We start from the raw sequence: 19,596 nt of genomic DNA, 5'->3' as shown, positions 1-19,596 counted from the left end.
AAAATTTATAGCGTATACAGTAATTTAAACTCTGCATGATCTTCGCAATGATATGGGCATGGTCATCTCCCTACCCAGATAAGTATTGGAAACAAGTGGGGGATTTGAGGGGGATGGGGGATGGACAAAGTGATGGATGGGACAAGTGATGGGTTTATGGCCCATGGTAGTGAAAGACGAGGAGACACAATATATAGCACTTGGTGAGAATTAGTCTGGAGCTGGCTCGCTTTGGTTACAGCTCCTCCCTCCATTTACCCTCTGTGATGCGCTGGCGAAGGTCTTTCATTGTTGAATGTACCTGAGCAGAAAAAGAGCATGAAATGATATAGCAATCACTACACAGTATGCCTTCATGACTGGCATAGGTCATACTAAAACTGTTATGCTCTATATTTCATGGTGATTTTATTTTTCCTAATTTTGTTGTTGAAATTTAAATTGTTGAAACCAAGATTCCTCTTTAGTTTCATACTCTGGACAAGTTCACTGTAAGTGTTTAGTAAATCAATTCCTAATTTAGTCTCTCTTATCATGACTAAAACCTACTTGCAGTACTATATGCCACAAAATGTAGGCCAATCATAATGTTTTCAGAGTTGTGCAAGTTTGCATGGGGGAGGCTTTAAAGGGAAAGGCATTTCAAAGATGTTTTAAGTATATATCTATACATATGTATATCTGTATATCACTCAAAAACGAGTGGTGTTAATGTGACTAGACAATATGGCAAAGTCCTACACCCGAGGTTTTTATCAACATTTCAAAAATGCCCTTTTTTTTGTGGGGGGGGGGGGGGTGAAACCAGTTGAAAATATTTCAAGGTGTAAATTTCTGCTCCTATTTTAAAATAAAGTTAAAATCATTTTTAAAAGAGTGGGGGAGGGGGAGGGGGAAAAATTCGGGGTGAGCACAGCATATACCTCCTGTCCCAGGTCCCTCGCTTTATTGTGGAGCTCCCTGGGCTCTGGCATCCGGGGCTTCTCCCCAGGCTTGCCCTGCAGGGACTTGCGGTGCTCCATCTCAGCCTCCAGTGCAGCCTTCTGGGCCACCTCATGCTTGAGGATCTTCCCTTCGAACGCTGCCAGCTCCTCCTGGAAGTAGGCAAGATGGACACTTGTCAAGATGTTTCTATGGCAACTGATTGACAAACTGCCCTTCATCGACATAAATAAGCACCGATTATTCGGAATTTAGTAGTAGCCACAATGAAAAATCATGGGCAGACAAACTCAGGTTGGACTCAAACCCAACTATTTATGTCAAAGAGTTGTATAAATAAGCAAAACCAGCTTTTACAAAGGATATGAATCAGCACTGGGTTGTCTAGTGGACGCTATCCTTGTCTAGCAATCAGGAGAGTGTTGGTTAGAGTGTAACCCGAGTATGTACACTTAATAGTCAGTGCTTCTTTACATTGCTAAGGGCAATTTGTCAATCCTGGTAAGGCCCAAAAAAAAAGAATGGTTTGTTTGCCCTTCGCGACCGACCGAATATCACGGAAATTTCGGGTTGGGTTTTTTATTATTTTTTTTTTTTTCTCTTTCAAGTTTATCTCTGTCCACAAATATCATCTTCTGCAAATTTGTGAACGGTTTTAACCCTAAAAAGACTGGGGGGGGGGGGGGCCTAAAAGGCCCACCCCCCCCCCCCCCCCCCCGCGACATTTTGTGCGATTACTCAGCAACGCGCATTGCTTTCACCGCGATGCTCTATGACTTTTTTCTTTTGAGTTTCCCGCACATTTTGACACCAAATTTGCGACGCCCGGGGGTATGGTTCTGATGTTACGTAACTTTTTGTACGTGCACATCGGACTGAAAATGGCTCCAAAATGTGATTTTGTGTACAAAGTGAATGCAAATTGATATTTTTCACATGGTTCATATAAATATGCTTATTTTTACTCTCAATGGCTGAAATCAATTTGTTTTAGCAGTATTGTTCTTCAAAAACATCTGACATAAAATTTTGCTGAAAAAAAAGACAAAAACAAAAGGTCAAAAAAACAGAGAAATACATAAGAAATTCATAAAACAATAAAATACATAAGAAATTAACTTTGATACCGATTTTTTTTTCAAGTACATTTGCTAAGAATGCCACAAAGAGTATTTGGACCAAAAATTTGCACTTATGGAACTTTATTTACTGATTTATAGCAAAAAGTCTGATTTTTGCATAAATTGGCATAATTAATTGATATAAAATAAAAGAAGACTATTTAGAAAAATCTAATTATGTGATCTTGTAGATTACATCGCACACTACCATTGTGCAAATTTTCGCGGTGATCGCAAGATCCACGGCCGAGATCTCAAGGGGGGGCCCTTTAGCCCCCCCGTCTTTCCAGCTACCAAAATACCCCCGTCTTTTTAGGGTTAAACCCAAAATTATCCATTTTAAGCTAAAGAAAGAATGAAAAAAAAAGTCTAAAAATGTTTTTTTCATCTCATCGACCCGTCGTAATCGTGTTCGGGCTGCGCGGGGCCGCAGGCTACATTTTATAACATGCATTGCATGCTAGCTACCTTTTTGGCTCACGTGCATAGGTAGTGCGCTAGCTTGCTTGCTACCGTACCGGCCGCGGCGCAGCGCAGCACGACTGCCAAGATGGCTACTTTTGCAGCATCCGTTACCAGCTGTCATGGCACCAAAACTGTTTGGAGTTCAGTTGCCAGCATCTCACTGGAAGGTACTTTTTTTGAGCTGTTTGCAAAATTGAACAAAGATGAACGTTATAAGTGTTTGTCAGTGAGTGTTTCTGCCTTGCCTACCGGGCCCTGGCAAGACGTAAATTTGAATGAATCCCTTGAGAGTTTTGAGTGCATTAAACTTGCACCACATCCTGTACAAAGTTGAACTAGAACTCTGAACTAGAAAGCTGAACTAGAAGTATTGCCAGGAGGATGAGTGTATTACGAGATGCCCTGCCAAAGTTACAAAATTACATGGGTAAAAAGGGTATTAAAAAAAAAAAAAAAAAAAAAAAAAAAAAACGATCTACCGACCCTCTTGGGTTTTGACAATTAAGGGCAAACAAAAACAAAAAAAAAATTTTTTTGGGCCTAATCAACACACACCTGAATAAGCAACAAAACAGAAACATGTAGTCTATGATACAAAGGGAATTATTCTATGCAATTTCTCTGTAACAATTTTCATGACCACGGTTAAACTCAAGCTGTACGAAAAGATTATGCACATACAACACTTATTTCACTTTTCTCCAAGTGAAGTCTCATAAAGGATATGTCATGGTTGCGGTATACGTACAGTGAATAATTTCCCTTCTCAAAATAGAATAGCAATTCTTGTTGATGGATATACTGTAAAACACCATATATTCGTGGCACGAAATTTTTCGCAAATTGGAGCCGAAGGCTTTTTTCGCGGCATGAATTTTCGCGAATTGCCACTGGCATTCAATGCATATAGGGCAGGTAAGAACTTTCACATGCATTCATTTCTAATATCGCGAATCTTGGCTCTTGCAAAATTAAAATGCATGCGAAATTCCTCGTTTTACAGTATCTTTATATCTTAAACAAAACTGTGTACATTCCATGGAATGAAACTGCTAAACAGATGACATTTTGTATAGCAGTAATAACAAACTACATAGCGAATTGCTATGCGATACCAGAAAAATTATTCCCTGATGTACCTGTATAGCTGCCATCTCTTCCTCAGTAAAGTCCTGCTTCTTTGCCTCCTTCCAGAGGGTGATGACCCGGTGCTCCGTGAACGGTCCACGCTCATCCTCCGGCATCGTCTTGGCCGACAGGCGCTGGAAGTCACGGGAGATGTCGCGATGCATCAGCTTCAGTTCCACCTCCCTGCCGCGCATGGCGTGCACCTCGTCTGGGTGGAGGTTGCCGCGTTTCTTGTCACGATCTTTCAAGGGAAAGACACATGTATGGACACTAGTGTTATTCACACAGACAAAATAACAGGATGTCAATCGCGATCCAAATACAAGATTTTTTTTTTTTTGCACCTGGTCAGATGTCAGACAGAAACATCCCACTAATTGGCCATCGCAATAATTTGACGACCAAACTGTGAATGCCTGAAATCTTACCAAAATGACGACCCTTGTCCTTGTGACCGTGTGCTGTTGTGATGTGTGCTTTGAATGATGGGTTAAAAAAAAAAATTGAGATTATTTACTCCAGCATTCGGGTACTCACCACAGTTCAAATTATTGCGCTATCTCTCAAATTACTGGTATAATTCTGAAACAACCTCAAGATTTTTTGTAATTGGATCGCAATGCTAATTGGTTGGTTGCTGTTTATGTATTGCTGGCTCGCGTTTTGTTTGTAGAAGGTACACTGACCTGGCCCGTGCAGGGTATCCATCTTGGAGTTGAAACTTTCCAGCTTTTCTTGGTGACTAAGTAGCTCTTCCTTCAGCTCTGCCATTTCGTCCTCTGCAAACATTTTACCTTAAGGACAGAGAGAAGTAAACCACTTAACAGTGAGTCAAATATTTTAAAAAAATACCACAACAATTATAAATGCCTTAAATGATCGAGTGTGTCAGAATAGAAAACATACCTCATGATATGTGATTGATATGTGATTGATCATCAGGTCACATCCCCCATACCTACGTACCACTGAATGGAAAGGGCACTTCAAGAATAAAAGTTGTGTTCAATGCTGGAAGATGATATTTGAGCCCCTCCGATATTTGGTAAGATAATATTATATTTGAGCCCATCCGAATGTTGTCGCTTTAACCTATATCTCTGTATAGGATTAGCATCACTTCTTTATGATTCTGAACATATATATCCATTTTTAAACTGCAAAACATGCAACAATATACCAAACAAATTCTCCCAGCACTTTTGTTGATGTTGTTTCTCTTTCCTCCAACAAAAACAATAGGCCTACCTTTTCCTTAAATTACTTACTTTTCTGGGCTTTGACCCACAGCTGGGCAACTTTTGGATCGGTGAATGGATTGCCCATCATATCAGGAATCTTGCCATCAGCTAGTTTGGCAGTTATGCCATATCTCTTCATGACCTCTGGTGAGAGAAGAACAAACACACATTGCACATGTCATACAACCCCAACTTGCACAAAACTCTCTGCAAGAACAAGTCATGAATAATTTCAAGGCTCCATATATTGTGTTGATCATCACACTAAAATGATCAAATAAACAAATTTTCTTTTTATACATGTATTTCAAACAAATTAGCCACTTTTGAGCTTGGTCCAAGTCATATTTGCTTAATAACACTGAATGCATCAAGTTTGTCCATTCCATCATCAACTTCAAAGATTTAAACTCTGCATCCTCTTCTACTTGTTCAGTTCTTTTACATGTGACTGTGCATTAAAAAAAAAAAAGAAAAAAAAAAAGATTGAACAACCTGATTTTTACACGAGGACTCAAGATAGGTGAAATAGGTCTACCTGGTCAATTTTTAGATTTTGTATATTTTCGGAAAGAGCAATTCTTCTTCTTCTACATAATCTAATAGTTTAGTATCATAATCAGCGACTTTTTGCAGTTCTTTTATTAGAACACATTTTTGTAGAAAAAACATAATTAGGTTTGGTTTAGAGGCCTCTTTTCATTTCTTAACCCTTTGAGGATGGGCTGATTTTGCTACAACACACATTTCCCACAGACCCCTGCCCGAGTATACTCAGGACTTGTCCTCAACAGGTTTTAAAAAAAAAAAAAAAAAAAAACCTTTGCACCCTCGTCACTTTGAACTCTAATACCTAAACTCTAATACCTGAACTCTAATACCTAAAGGATGATGCCACTGCTTTGAAAGTTAGAATTACAAATAGAGTGTGCAAAATTACAGCTTAATCTGATAATCCCTTCATTATGGTTACAATAGAGTTTTACATCCTGTTTTGTTGTTGTTGTTTGTTTTTTTGTCCCATTCATTGCACCTCACACAGCTTGATGGAACTAAACACTTGAATAGACCTTAAACTCCAAAGCCTCTTTTCACAGAAAACACTGCCAGAGTATGCACATTCTTTCCCTTATTTAGATAAGTTCAGAGAGACCATTTGTATCGAGTTATGCATCATTCTAAAGCTAAGAGTCCGCTTATTTCGAAATCTGGTCTTAACTATTAAAAATCTATGTTTGGCAACTTTTTGGTGGTTTTGTGATGCAGGTTCACAAACATACACATGTATGTATATTCTTTTAAGGACTATGAGCATATTATTTTCAGATCATTTACTTTAAAAAAAAAAGGTGGAAAAAATAATGAGACTATACCCTACATGTACATTGGAATCTGTATTTCTTGCCTGCTGTAGTGTAGGCATACCTCTCTTCACACTAATCAAACTTCTCTGCAGTGTAAATGTGACCGATTCCTCTTTCTCTCAGGTACATGTTTTTAAATGACTTCCTTGATGTACACAATAATATATCACATATCAAAATCAATTGATATCTAAAGTGCTGCTCATAATGAAATTTTCTTCAGACTGCTGACTGCAGAAATTTGAATTCTTCTGCATGGACTTACATATATTTAGTGCATAAACATTATCACCGTGCATGTATGTATTTTGAAAAAAGTAAACTACCAGTTCATTTCAAAGTAATCTTTATCTCCTAGAACTTGAAGACATTACAAGCATCTTGATTTGGGTACACACAAAGAAAAACAAATGATATCCACATTTTGCACTCTGACAATAATTTAGCTCAAGATGGTCAAACAAATCAACAACAACAAAAAGACAGAGTAACGAACCTTTCAGACTTCGGTCAATGAGCATTTCTCCTTCATCTCTTGGATTAATGTCATTGCTCACGTCCTTCTTTGACATGTCCTTTTTCATCTTGGCGTACATGGTGTCCAGTCTTTCCAAATCCCTCTGGAGCTCAGCCAGTTTCTTCTCTCCCAATCTCATCTGTTAACAATGGGATGGGTAACATGTAAATCATACAAACAAGCTCCAACTGTTGTTAAAGAAAAAGAAAATAAAACAAATGCATTTTAAAAATTGCTAAAATAGACAAGATTTAAGTTTGGCCTTGAAAACTTAGTTACAAGTAGCGACACTCAAACCAATCAGATATTACTCATCACGAGCCCATTACAGCGACTAAACACTTTTGCTAGCCTTCAAAATTTCCACTAACACCTGTATAGATACAGTCAAAAGTGACAAGAAGCATACCGATCAGATATGTCTACTTTATGTCAAATGAACAGAACATTCATTTGTAAAGAAAAAAAGATATTTTAAATATCATGCAATTCTTTGGACTTTACAGTACTTTTCACCGAATGCATTAAGCTGCTTCCAGTGGCCTAATGACAAAGGCAACTGCTGTCAGAAAATGACTGTAGTATTTTGTGAAATATTGATCTCAAGATTGAGTAAATAGTCACACACCCTGATTAAACTGATATCTACTGACACAGACGCTTCCTAGTATCAAGCAAAATAGGGCTTTCTCTTTCAGCTGTTTTTAGTTTGTAGTTATTATGAAGGACTTCAGATTCACATGTACACCCACTATGTTTGGATCTAAAGTAAATCTTTCATTAAAAAAAAAAAAGAAGACATCTGCAATATTCTCGAATTACTAGGTAGTTGTGCTATTAAACGTGAGAAATGATAAATAAAAGGGTCAATGCACTGAGGATCTGTAGTTTTGAAAGGAAAACGCAGTTCACTTCTGTTTGCTTGTGGGAAAGCTGCAGCTGCCTTAATGGACCTAATAAGAGCATTTAACCCGTTAAGGATGAATCCCGAGTATACTCGGGCAGGGGCCTATGGGAAATGCGTGTTTTAGCAAACTTAGCCCGTCTACAATGGGTTAATGGTACTGCATTTGGAAAAGAAAAAGTTCACGATACAAGTAGAAATCTACTTGAGAAACACAAATACAGAGTTGACTTTTTGTTGAATTCAGAGACTCCAACCCCAAGCACCTTCTGATCGGGAGAATAAATTCTCCCGCTTGAAATCTCTAGCAAACGGGAGACTCCAATTTGATGTGCGCAAAGCGCACATCACGAGCCCGAAGCGCGAAGTTCCTTGCGGCCAGGGTCCAGGGCCCGCTTAAGGGCCCTGGAAGCTCTAGGGTTCAAGATGCTCTCTCGTGCTATCTAAGCCTTATTTTTCATTACACAATGATATTACATAGGTAAGTAAGAAATCATTTCAAGCAGGAGACACAGAGCCAGGGCGGGAGAAATCAAATCTCAAGCGGGAGAACAGGAGATTTTGCAAAAATGGGCTTTCGGCAGGAGATCTCCAGTCGAAGACGGGAGAGTTGGAGTCTCTGTGAATTGCAGGGTGGATAAAGGCTGAGGGTTGAAGCCCCTTTACACTATTGGCTAACATGAAAATAGATAAAATACAAATAGACAAGAACTTTACATGTGTTGTGACAACTTTCAATTCATCTGGGGATCTGCCCCAAGATTCTTCCTCCTAGCATGGGATAGATATTGCCCCATGACCCCTCAAAGAACAGTTTTACAGACTCCCACATCTATATCCCATCCCAACCCAAACACACCCTGAAAATGTCTATCGCTGATTATGTCTTTTATAACATATTTTAACACACTTCCTGATATTGAATAGTAAGTAAATGGTCAGTAGAGCTCATGTACTTTCAATTCCAATTCCACTGATAGGATATACATGTACCATATCTTGATGTGTTATTAAAAACAAAACAAAACAAATACAATTGTAGCACCAAAAAAATTTGCAGGCATGCTATAACAAGGTACAGAAATGGTGTGCAGATTAAAGCCAGGGATGGTATTGTTTTGGTTGAGATGGGGCAGCTGCCAACTTGTTTTGTAGTTATGAGAAACCTTTTAATACATTAGATAATATGGAGTGTGTAAATTCAAAGTTTATTTGATGCATGAAAATTGGTTTGAAATGGCCGAGATATTCAAAACAATATCTTAATAAAAGATGGGACCCACCTTTTAATACTTTATTTAGGATCGCTTTGTTCTTCCTCGATTAATAATGCTCTTTCACATTTCATGACAAAAGTTAAAAGCTGAATCCTTTAATTTACCTCAACCAATAGGCAATACTTCAAAGTTCAAGTTCATGTAACGTTAGACCTTGCTTCTAGATGTCTACACCATCCCTAGCCTTTAATTTAGCATGAGGGGCTAATAAATTTGCATTGAAATATGCTAAATTTAGACCAGAGCATGTACAGCCTACAGAAAGGTATTATGTACAAAATAATCATGCCAGTATTAACAAACACAACCGATTTCATGGGACTGGCCATCACTGATCACTGATCACTGATGATGAGAGCCTCTAGGACAGCATGACATGACATGCATGACTGGAGCGGAGGCTGTCCTGTGTTGTTTACAAGAAAAAGTTGCTTCACAACTAACATTAGAACTTAAACACCCGTTAAAGCTAGGCCATCATTGCCAAGTAACCACCAATGAATTCTTGGATCTGCTTGGCCGTGTTAGTTTACCCGTTATTGCAGATTAACCGACATCCTACCATAATAATGTAGTCTGATTGTAAATATACAGTTATCACAGTTTTAGGTAACCTGGCCTAAACAAGTTGTCGCCATCGCTCAACCCATCGACAGTTCGAGGGGCCGGGGCATACCGGCCAATAGGAAACTCACACGCATTGCCTTCTCCCAAACTTGACCGACACGGCGAGATCGAAACTGCTTTTCCGTGTCAGGAAATTTCGACCGACCCACTCTGTTCATATCCTGATTGTACTTGTTTGGAGCGTCCCTGGCCGCAGAAACATCATTGCAGAAACAGACACACAGGCCTACTACGAGCAGAAACGTTGCAAAATCGTATTTTCGATCCATGATTTTCGTTTTCAGCCTCTTTCCCCACTTCTGTCACTCAACTACGTCTGCCCACTGTAATTTACACTGTAGTACACGCGGATCGAGGGTACGGTATCGGTACGCTATCGCTAGCTAGCTAGCACAGAGAAATCAGTGGAGCAGACAGCCACTCATCGTCGCTTGATAGTATGGTATCTTCCAATATGAAATATAAAATTTTAAATAATTGTTTTTTGTGGGGGTTTTTTCAGTCCCGGGTTTTCTTTTTCTTTTTTTTGCCACTAAAAAGTCACAAACACGCTTGATTTCCCCAAGATATTGGTTCTTGTGAGATGTTTCTATTTCCTTTGTATTTCGCAGTTTATTACATGTACTATTCTTTAAATGTTCTCTTTGTTATGATGAGTGATCAAGAAATTTGAGACAGCCTTATGGTGTTACTAACTTATGTCAACTGACTGTAATTTCACTTTGCACTCAAGTACCCGGTGTATAATTTCAGATGCCTCCTTATGGACTACAACTGTATATTCCATATGTTTTACTACACCTCAACTCGTGTCAATTATTTCTTTACAATGAATGTAGGCCTACTTTTGTGCGTGCAAGTTTTGTTTATATCACTGGTTTTGTTTTGTTTTGTTTTGTTTCTCTTTCTTTCTTTCTTTAGGGTGGCTGGGGTGGAAAGCAAGGAGAGAAACAATATTGAAGATGATTCGTCCAAAAAAAAAAAGAAATCCAGTCTAGCAGCCCACCTGGAGTCTGTGATCTTGATTCTTGTCAAGGGCCTGGCACATATACAATTATACACATGTTGTTAATTTCTTGAGTCACTATAAAGGAACTTACTATGTTTAATGTCTGACATGAAATGTTACAAGCTTCATCTAAAATCAATCTTCTTTGGATTTTACTAGTAAATATCACCCTTTCTCATTTATTATGATGTTTCTTCTCATGTAAAAATTTACCTTTTTATTACCTTTTATTTTTTGGTTACTTTGTTTGTTTTCATGCTATCCATTCTCTTTTCAGGAATATCTAACTCTGAACACAAATATATAATCAAAATGAAGACTTAGGTCAATAAGATTGTAAAGCAGCCTCACACTGTCACAATATTCTTGTCCTGCCTGTGCTATGATATGCCATTCTGATCAGCTCAACACACATAATAATGGTGCAGTAAGTCAGACTTTTCAGACAGGCCTACATCACTCATGCATAGGCATCACTGTAAAGGAAGTAGGAGATTCGAGATTTATACATAACACATCCATATTTATTATAATGTATATGTATCATTGCCGTCATTCATAACTAAGATAAAAGTCTGCCATAAACAGAAATGTAGCAAATTCATTAGTGGGCTTTGATAGTCATGCATTAAAATGAAGATAAATAAAATACATTTTATCATTAGAGTAGAGGCTCATCTGTATTGAAAATTACACTGAAATTGGAGTTAAACTTTTGATCTCAGTGCAATATCCGCTGATGAAGGCTGTAGCGTTGGCAGCCGAAAATTCTGGAGGTATGATATCTTGTATTGAGATCAAAAGTTTAACACCAATTACATTTCATTAAGTTATATAATCACAAACTTATCATAATCTTGCTTATATCATAACTCTATCCAATCTCCTGACCCTCTATGCCAATCTTTTCCTCACTTTCGTGCTTGAAATGTCTGCAAGTGTCTGCTGGACCTGTTTCATAACTTGCAATCTTTGCAATTTATAAATCAAAATTTAAGTTGTAATTGCAGCCGAAACGAATCTATCAATGCTATGGTCACTGGACTTGAATTCCACCCTCTAATGCAATTCTCGAGTCCGTCTATCCCTCTCTCTTATCTCTTCTCTTTCCCTCCTCTCCTGACTCCATCCGTCTGAATTGTCTCCCCCATCTCCTGTTCTCTATCTTTCTCTATATGTTCTCTCTTTCTATCAAATCTGTATCTCTCTTAGCATCTAACATAATTATATATCTTCCTCTCCCCATCTCCCTCTCCCACATCTCCTTCCATCTCTCCCCTTTCTATAAAATTTCTATAATGTTCTCCCTTTCTATAATGTTCTCCCTTTCTAATCTCTCTTAGCATCTAACATAATAAACTTCCTCTCCCCATTTCCATCTCATCTCCCTCTCCTTCCATCTCTCCCCTTCCTCCTTCTCCCCCTCTCTCCTAGCATCTCTCATATGATCTTCTTCCTCTCCCCCCTCTCTCTCTACATATCAGATTGATATATACCTCTTTGTCCATCTCTTCCCTCCCTCCTCTCTCTCCGAGCATCTCTCATATGATCTTCTTCTCCCTCTCTCCCTCTCTCTCTCTCTATATGTATATATTGATATATACCTCTTTGTCCATCTCTTCCCTCCCTCCTCTCTCTCCTAGCATCTCTCATATATGATCCCCCCCCCCTCTCTCTCTCTCTCTACATATCAGATTGATATATACCTCTTTGTCCATCTCTTCCCTCCCTCCTCTCTCTCCTAGCATCTCTCATATATGATCCCCCCCCTCTCTCTCTCTCTCTACATATCAGATTGATATATACCTCTTTGTCCATCTCTTGCCTCCCTCCTCTCTCTCCGAGCATCTCTCATATGATCTTCCTCTCCCTCTCTGATCTCTCTCTTCATATAGTACATTGATATATACATGTACCTCTTCGTCCATGTCTTTACTCCCTCCTCTCTCTCCTAGCATCTCTCATATGATCTTCCTCTCTCCCTCTCTCCCCCTCTCTACATATAGTATATTGATATATACCTCTTTGTCCATCTCTTCCCTCCCTCCTCTCTCTCCTGGCACCTCTCATATAGTATGATCTTCCTCTACCTCTATCTCTCTACATATAGTATATTGATATATACCTCTTTGTCCATCTCTTCCCTCCCTCCTCTCTCTCCTAGCATCTCTCATATATGATCTTCCTCTCCCCTCTCTCTCTCTCTCTCTCTCTCTCTAATTATATTGATATATGCTTCTTTGTCCATCTCTTGCCTCCTTCCTCTCTCTCCTAGCATCTCTCATATCATCTTCCTCACCCTCTCTGATCTCTCTCTTCATATAGTACATTGATATATAACTCTTCGTCCATCTCTTTACTCCCTCTCTCTCCTAGCATCTCTCATATAATGATCTTCCTCTCCCTCTCTCTCTCTCTCTCTCTCTATGATTATATTGATATATACCTCTTTGTCCATCTCTTGCCTCCTTCCTCTCTCTCCTAGCATCTCTCATATCATCTTCTTCTCCCTCTTTCTCTCTCTCTCTACATATAGTATATTGATATATACCTCTTTGTCCATTTATTCCCTCCCTCCTCTCTTTCTCTCTCCTAGTATCTCTCATATGATCTCTCTCCCTCTCTCTCTCTACATATATATATATATATATATATATATATATATATATATATATATATATATATACCTCTTTGTTCATTTCTTCCCTCCCTCCTCTCTCTCCAAGCATGTCTCATATTATCTTCCTCTCCTTCTCTCTTTCCATCTCACCCCTTAATTCATTCTCTCTCTTCTATACCATCTCACATCTCCACCCCCTCTCTCTATCTGGCTGAATAACTTTTATATCAGACATGTATACCATAATATTTTTATCTTTTATACTGCATCCCAAATTTTCTCTCCTCCTTTTTTGACAGAAGAATGATAATTAGAAACAACCACACTGTGCATGTTAGACAAGCCTTGATGATGTCACAAGTGCACTACTTGTACAATGGTGGTGGAAGTTTTGATTTTTGGTTTTTTTTTAAATGTGTGTTGTAGCAAAATCAGCCCATCCTCAATGGGTTAATTTCCTTTTTTTACATAATATACATTGTAGTCATGTGCAGCATTTGTTGTGTTGCAATAATGTAGCAATGGTGACTAGATCAGGAGAGCTGTGAATTGAATATCTGCTACTGCATAGGCTGTTGTTGTTGTTTTTTTTATTAGGGTTTAACTTTCGCAAATATTGCCAATCACTGTTGGACTGCAAATTTAACAACATGCAAAAGAGTTGCCCTGTGCTAAGGTAATAGTGCACTTACAATAGCCTTGGTGCCAATTCAAGAAAACAACATCTTGTGAAAATGTATATGACCTTATCTGTGAAAATATCCGTAGGCTTACGTGAAAATAACAGCTTATACAGTACCCTATCATAGAATCTAAAACCTTTAGTGTGTTTTGAGTGCATGGCATTGTACACATTGTTCAATGTCCATGGCACAAAAAGGATTAAAACTCTAAACTTCAATAACTTTGTACTGTCCAACAATATATTATGATCATCAGATTTTACTCTTTTATTATCAAAATCAAATTGAACAGTGTTTGAAACTGAACTTTACAGGAGACCTCCATATGATTTTCAAACTTTTACATATGAACAACTATAAATTGGTTACAGGGGTACTGGGTACAGAATTTCAGAACTTATAGTGATTGGGATGAGGAATAACAATGTTTTCAAAATTTATAACAAATCACAATGAACAAGGATGATGACATGCAGCCTCACTATAAGAATGCATGAGTAGGGGCTCAAAGAGGCAGAACAAAAGAAGAAAGCATGCATAAATTCTACACAGGTGAACTGGTTACGCACGTGGCAGGGGCGGATCCAGGAATTCCGTAAAGGGGAGGTGCCTTTATGAAATTAAAGCGGGGCGCACGCTCCCCCCCCCCCATTTTTTTCTTTTCATTTCTTTTGTTTTAATAAAAAAACAAAGAGGGGGCGCGCATCCGGTGTGTCCCCTTTTGGATCTGACACTGCATGATATTGTAATGGAATCACATTGCTACATTTCTGAAATATGTGGGACTTTTATGTCATCATTCTTGTTCAGTGCAATTTGTTTTGGGTTTTTCAGAGTATTGATTTCTCTGCTCAAGAACCACAATAAATTCCACAAATCTATACATGGGGCTGTTGATTTATGTGCTCCATGATGTGAATTTATGAAAACCGTCTGGAATGCCCCAACTGTGCTCTCTCTCTCTCTCTCTTCCTCTCTCTCACAAACACACAATTTTACAATTATAAGGATCACTGACAGCCCATATTTCTACTTTTCATGTTGTATATATTTCATGTACATCATTAAAAGCAATGTAGGCAATGGATATAAAAGAACCTGTCTTGCTAGATTTAAAATCATATGCATCAAAAGTTTATCATTTTAAGCACAAAAGGGTTTTCTATACTGAGAGTTGTCATGCCTGATATCAATGTTACTTTGTGATACAAATAATATGATTATCACTTTTGCAGGATTTGTCACAAATGAGAAAAGCTGCATCCACCACGAAAAAAAAAAAGTTTTGGGATAGCAACTTGAACATTAGCATCATGCTTTCTCAATCAACAAGACAATATTGTGCTAAACAATCTTTATGTAGAGGCTGATGGTATGAGATGACGCAACAAAATGCAAGCCAGATAATAAACTTTCATGACTTTTCCGATATCTGTAGCTTACATCACACAGGTTTGCATTTAGATTTTGTTTTTCATCGGGTTGACAAAAGATAGGTACAAATTCAGCATTTAGAATGGATATATTTGTCAATGAGAAACATATGAATGTTCTCCACCATCTCATTCATAATTACACATGAAAAAAAAAATAGAAAGAGACGATATGGTTGGTATAAAACATTTTCATTATACATCTGTGCATGCATTACTGTCCATTTTCCATTCATATACTTCATGTTACTGTCATTCAAATTTACATAATAGAGCTCTTTATGGGCCAGCCATAGTGTCTTGAAAGCATGTTGCTATCAATAGAAGACAAAAACAGCATTTTGTTTTCACTCCAGTCAGAAAATTCAGAGTATATAATATCTAAAATAGTACAAAGCATATGTTATTTTACAAACAAAATAGAGTGACACACACAAAATAATGAGGAATAAAGACATACTGACCATGGAAAACAGAAATCAACTTGCCGTCAGTGCATGAGTCGTGTTATGTCTGTGCATCATTCCATTTTTTTTCCCCTTGACATAAAAAATATATATTCTCACATGAAAACCAATCCTGACATTTGCTCTGACAGATTTACATTATTACATAGAGCATTAATGGCCATTGATCAAAATATGTACCCTGTGTGCATATTTTTCAAAGCAAAAACTGTATCGCCAGATGAAACAAAGTTTTTGCTTCTTGTCAGTCACAAATTCTTCACTTCAATATCACCAATAACCATTCTTTTTAAAGAAAAGATAAAACAATAACCCAAAGAACTAACATTACCTTCACACATGCTCTTGCACTGCAAACCTACCACAGAGAGGAATTTAGAGGCACATTTTTAGTACATAATTAACAATTCCCATTTAAATTTAGTCTAAAAAAAATTGAGTAAAAAACTGATAAAAAGCACGACATTGAACATTTCATCAAAATCAGATTAAAAAAATTAGGGAAGTTAAGAAGTTGTGAAGATGCTACTTTTCACAAAACAGTTCTTGAACAGGCAATATGAATATAAAAATGAGTGAGTGGATGTCATTGCCTCACAACATCATGTACAGTTTGTACACAACATCTTGAAATTTCTGCTTTTGTTTTTGTTTTCTGTTTTTGTTCAGAAGCATAAATCATGACCCAGCCTCAAATTGTAATGTATCTGAGTGATCTCTGTCATGAAGTTATTCAGCCAGGAATTACATTATTTGTACACATTCATAGGAGAAAATTCGAATTTTGGTCATTTTTTATGCAAAATGAATAGAAAATTGTAGTGATGCCATCATTAGCTCACTGATTTACAAAATCATATAAACTCAGGCAAAAATTTGTGAAACTTCACAATTCAAAAAGCTTCCCCAATTTATTCTAAATTTCCAAAGCTTCCCCAATTCATTTTAAATGTCCAAAGCTTCCCCAATTTATTTTAAATTTTCAGTTGTACTTTAATACCGAATTTTACTCTTTCTCTCTTCAGACTAATTTTTAAATGGTCTAGAATAGACCTTTAACAGTAAAAAAAATAAATGAATAAATAAAAGCATTCCACTGAAAAAAACAAAAATGCTGATATGGCATAAGTGTGTGGGACCTCTGGAAGAGTAACTAGCATTATTACATAATTTCATGGATGTACCAGACAAAAGATGAGAGGGTGTTCATTCTCTACCGATCATGAAGTAACTCAATGTCTAAATCTTTTTCTATGTAATCCTGGACTGGGCACCATAGTGTGTGGGAAGTCATCACTCAATTTTGTTGAGCTTAATTGTAACCCTGCATCACAAAACCAACAAAAAAGTTGGAATCACTGATTTTGCGTGAGGATTCAAAATAGGTGAAATGGGTCAAAGTAGTCAATCCTGAGTTTTTCATATTTTTTTGAAAGAGCATTCTCTTCTATATTATTCTTCAGTTTGGGATCATAAAATGAACAGGAAATTGTGTTTTTAGCAGTTTTTCTAGAACACTTTAGTGTGTGTGTGGAATAGTGTTATTGGGTGTGTCTTAAACTCCCATTTTTGTTCCTTAAAAAGCCTTTACACACTCTTCACTTTCAACTCTATTAACTTTAGAAAGGATGATGCTCCTGTTTTGAAAGTTTGTATCAGTCGTGGATAGAATGTGTTGACAAAGCATGATCAATTTCAGCTTAATCTGATAATCCCTTCATTGTTGTTGCTATGAAGTTTTACATCCTGTTTTTTGTTCCATTCATTGCACAGAGCACAGGTCATGCTTTGAGCCTCTTTTCTCAGTACACACTTTTCCAGAGTGTGTTCTTTCTTTCAAATAATTATTTAGATATGTTATAGGACAATCCATTTGAATTGAATTACACATCATTTTAAAACTTAAAGTCTGCTCTTTCAGAATCTGCTCTAAACTAAGAATCCAAATGGATTTAACATAGCTCTAATGCCATGGGTTTGGGTTGGCAATGGCCACTTCAAATTGTAGCAGTCTACCATTATTCACTGACATTCAATAACTCCATTCATGTAGAATTATTGCCAGGATTCACACAGCTATTATTCTTTTACTAAAGTCATAATTCATGTCTCCCAGCCAACACACACACTGACAAGGCTATGATATGCTCCTAGAGTTGAAGACAGGTAGAATATAGTTTGAATCTCAAATAAATACAATTCACATCAAACAGGAAACAAACAATATTTGCAGAAAGCACATGAGCAAGCATTAACTGTGATAGCTATGTCTGTTGGTATGAAACATTAACTTCCTTCATGAAATCATTCTACATGGCTATTAGTTCGTCAATATGCACGACGACCAGTTATCAAAAATAAAATGCTACAAATGTTACATATTATCAAACATACCTATTCATTTTTTTCATGTGATGACATCAGCATTTGAATATGAACTGAATGTAAACTATGAGAAATGGAATGGTGAGTCTCATAATGTTTCACATTAATTTAATATTATAACAAAACAAATTTACATATATCCACATATCTATTTTTTTAATGTACAGATATTCTCATATAAAAATAATTTCAGACTTGAGATGACAGATTTACATGATCCACTTCAAGAAATACATACACATACTTGGTTTATTTCCCTTGCATATCATCTGCCATCTCTTTATAAAAAATGATAAAAATTAAAAAATTAATATAAATGTCACACTGTGTAAATTCAAAGGCGGATTAAATTTTAAGCAAACTCTAAAAGCATATCGCAAACATTAAACTGACGTTTACCAAACTCCTTAATTCTGCCATAATATTCAGTTGAATCAAGATTGGATTGTCATTATCTAAGACATCAGTCATCTACTGACTCAAAAAACTTCAAAGACAGAAATTGTACTGTATTTCTTATGATCTGGGAACCTTATATCGGTGTCAAAATGTTTTTGGTGGGTACTTCTGTTACTGATCATTGGTACACTATACAATACAACTGACAAATGAAATTAGTAATCTCTCTCTCACCAGATTTCACAAAACACAGGAGAATGCAAATTACATGAAGTAGGCATGTGTGGAAACCAAAGTTTATATAAAGTGCATGTTGGCAGTCACTGAACTAATTATTTCAGAAAGCAAGTGAACTGTGGGGAAAATGATAGGAAAAATTTGAGTGCACAATATTCACTTTGCAAACCATTGGGACAAACACATGAAATCCACAGGAATGTTGAAGTTAGTCCATATACAATTGTGCAACTTCTGGGCACCTCAGCAAAACACAAACCTCAAATATACAGGAGTATATATTTCTGCCAATACATTATAAATCTCAGATCATTTTCTTTCACAAATGAATTTCTTGATAGAAATATCACTGATAACCCCCCCCCCCCCCCAATATTTGAATGCATTCTAAACTCTTGATGCTTAGCTAAATTTAGTTTTCATATCTCGTTCTCTAAGGCAGTGAACTATGTACACATTCTTTTATCATGAGAAACTGCGTGGATTTCAACTACATACATCTATTCACCTCTGGAAATACTTGTGAAATGTCTGTACTTTGTTTAAGTTGATGCAACTTGGCACGGATAACTCTGAAATAAAGGCACATGAATTATCTAAAGAATGTATAAAAACAGCTGATGCAGTTGTACTCAACTTTGTGTCAGGCACACTCTGGTTTCTCTCCTTAATTCTACATAGTAATTCATGAAAATTTCCCAAGCGAGTATTGCCTTTCCACCCAGCGCTATCATTATTTTTGTAAAGCTTTCATGGCTGTCTCCATTCAAGGAATCT

At 37.1% G+C, this 19,596-nt stretch overlaps 1 protein-coding gene across 1 annotated transcript; it reads right to left on the bottom strand.

Moving 5' to 3' along the window:
• Nucleotides 1–150: 150 nt before the first annotated feature.
• LOC140229260 (alpha-2-macroglobulin receptor-associated protein-like) lies at nt 151–9,881 on the bottom strand. Its single transcript, XM_072309538.1, has 7 exons — nt 9,655–9,881; nt 6,758–6,917; nt 4,925–5,041; nt 4,343–4,450; nt 3,668–3,897; nt 924–1,094; nt 151–301 (listed from the first exon to the last, which is right to left on the bottom strand). The coding sequence occupies exons 1-7, from the start codon at nt 9,853–9,855 to the stop codon at nt 236–238; spliced, it is 1,053 nt and encodes a 350-aa protein (XP_072165639.1). The 5' UTR covers nt 9,856–9,881; the 3' UTR covers nt 151–235.
• Between the last annotated feature and the right edge of the window lie 9,715 nt (nt 9,882–19,596).

Source organism: Diadema setosum, chromosome 5 (assembly GCF_964275005.1).
Source record: "Diadema setosum chromosome 5, eeDiaSeto1, whole genome shotgun sequence".
NCBI classification, from domain to species: domain Eukaryota; kingdom Metazoa; phylum Echinodermata; class Echinoidea; order Diadematoida; family Diadematidae; genus Diadema; species Diadema setosum.
The sequence above is the reverse complement of the archived record's forward strand: the minus strand, read 5'-3'. Positions and strand labels throughout refer to the sequence as shown.

Bases quoted from the DNA above. Each gene is read 5' to 3' on its own strand.
- LOC140229260 (XM_072309538.1), bottom strand. From the start codon at position 9,855: ATGGATCGAAAATACGATTTTGCAACGTTTCTGCTCGTAGTAGGCCTG. The intron at 1,095-3,667 runs GTACATCAGGGA...GCCTACTTCCAG, and splicing joins AAGAGATGGCAGCTATACAG to GAGGAGCTGGCAGCGTTCGA. The intron at 302-923 runs GTATATGCTGTG...TTTTCTGCTCAG, and splicing joins CGAGGGACCTGGGACAGGAG to GTACATTCAACAATGAAAGA.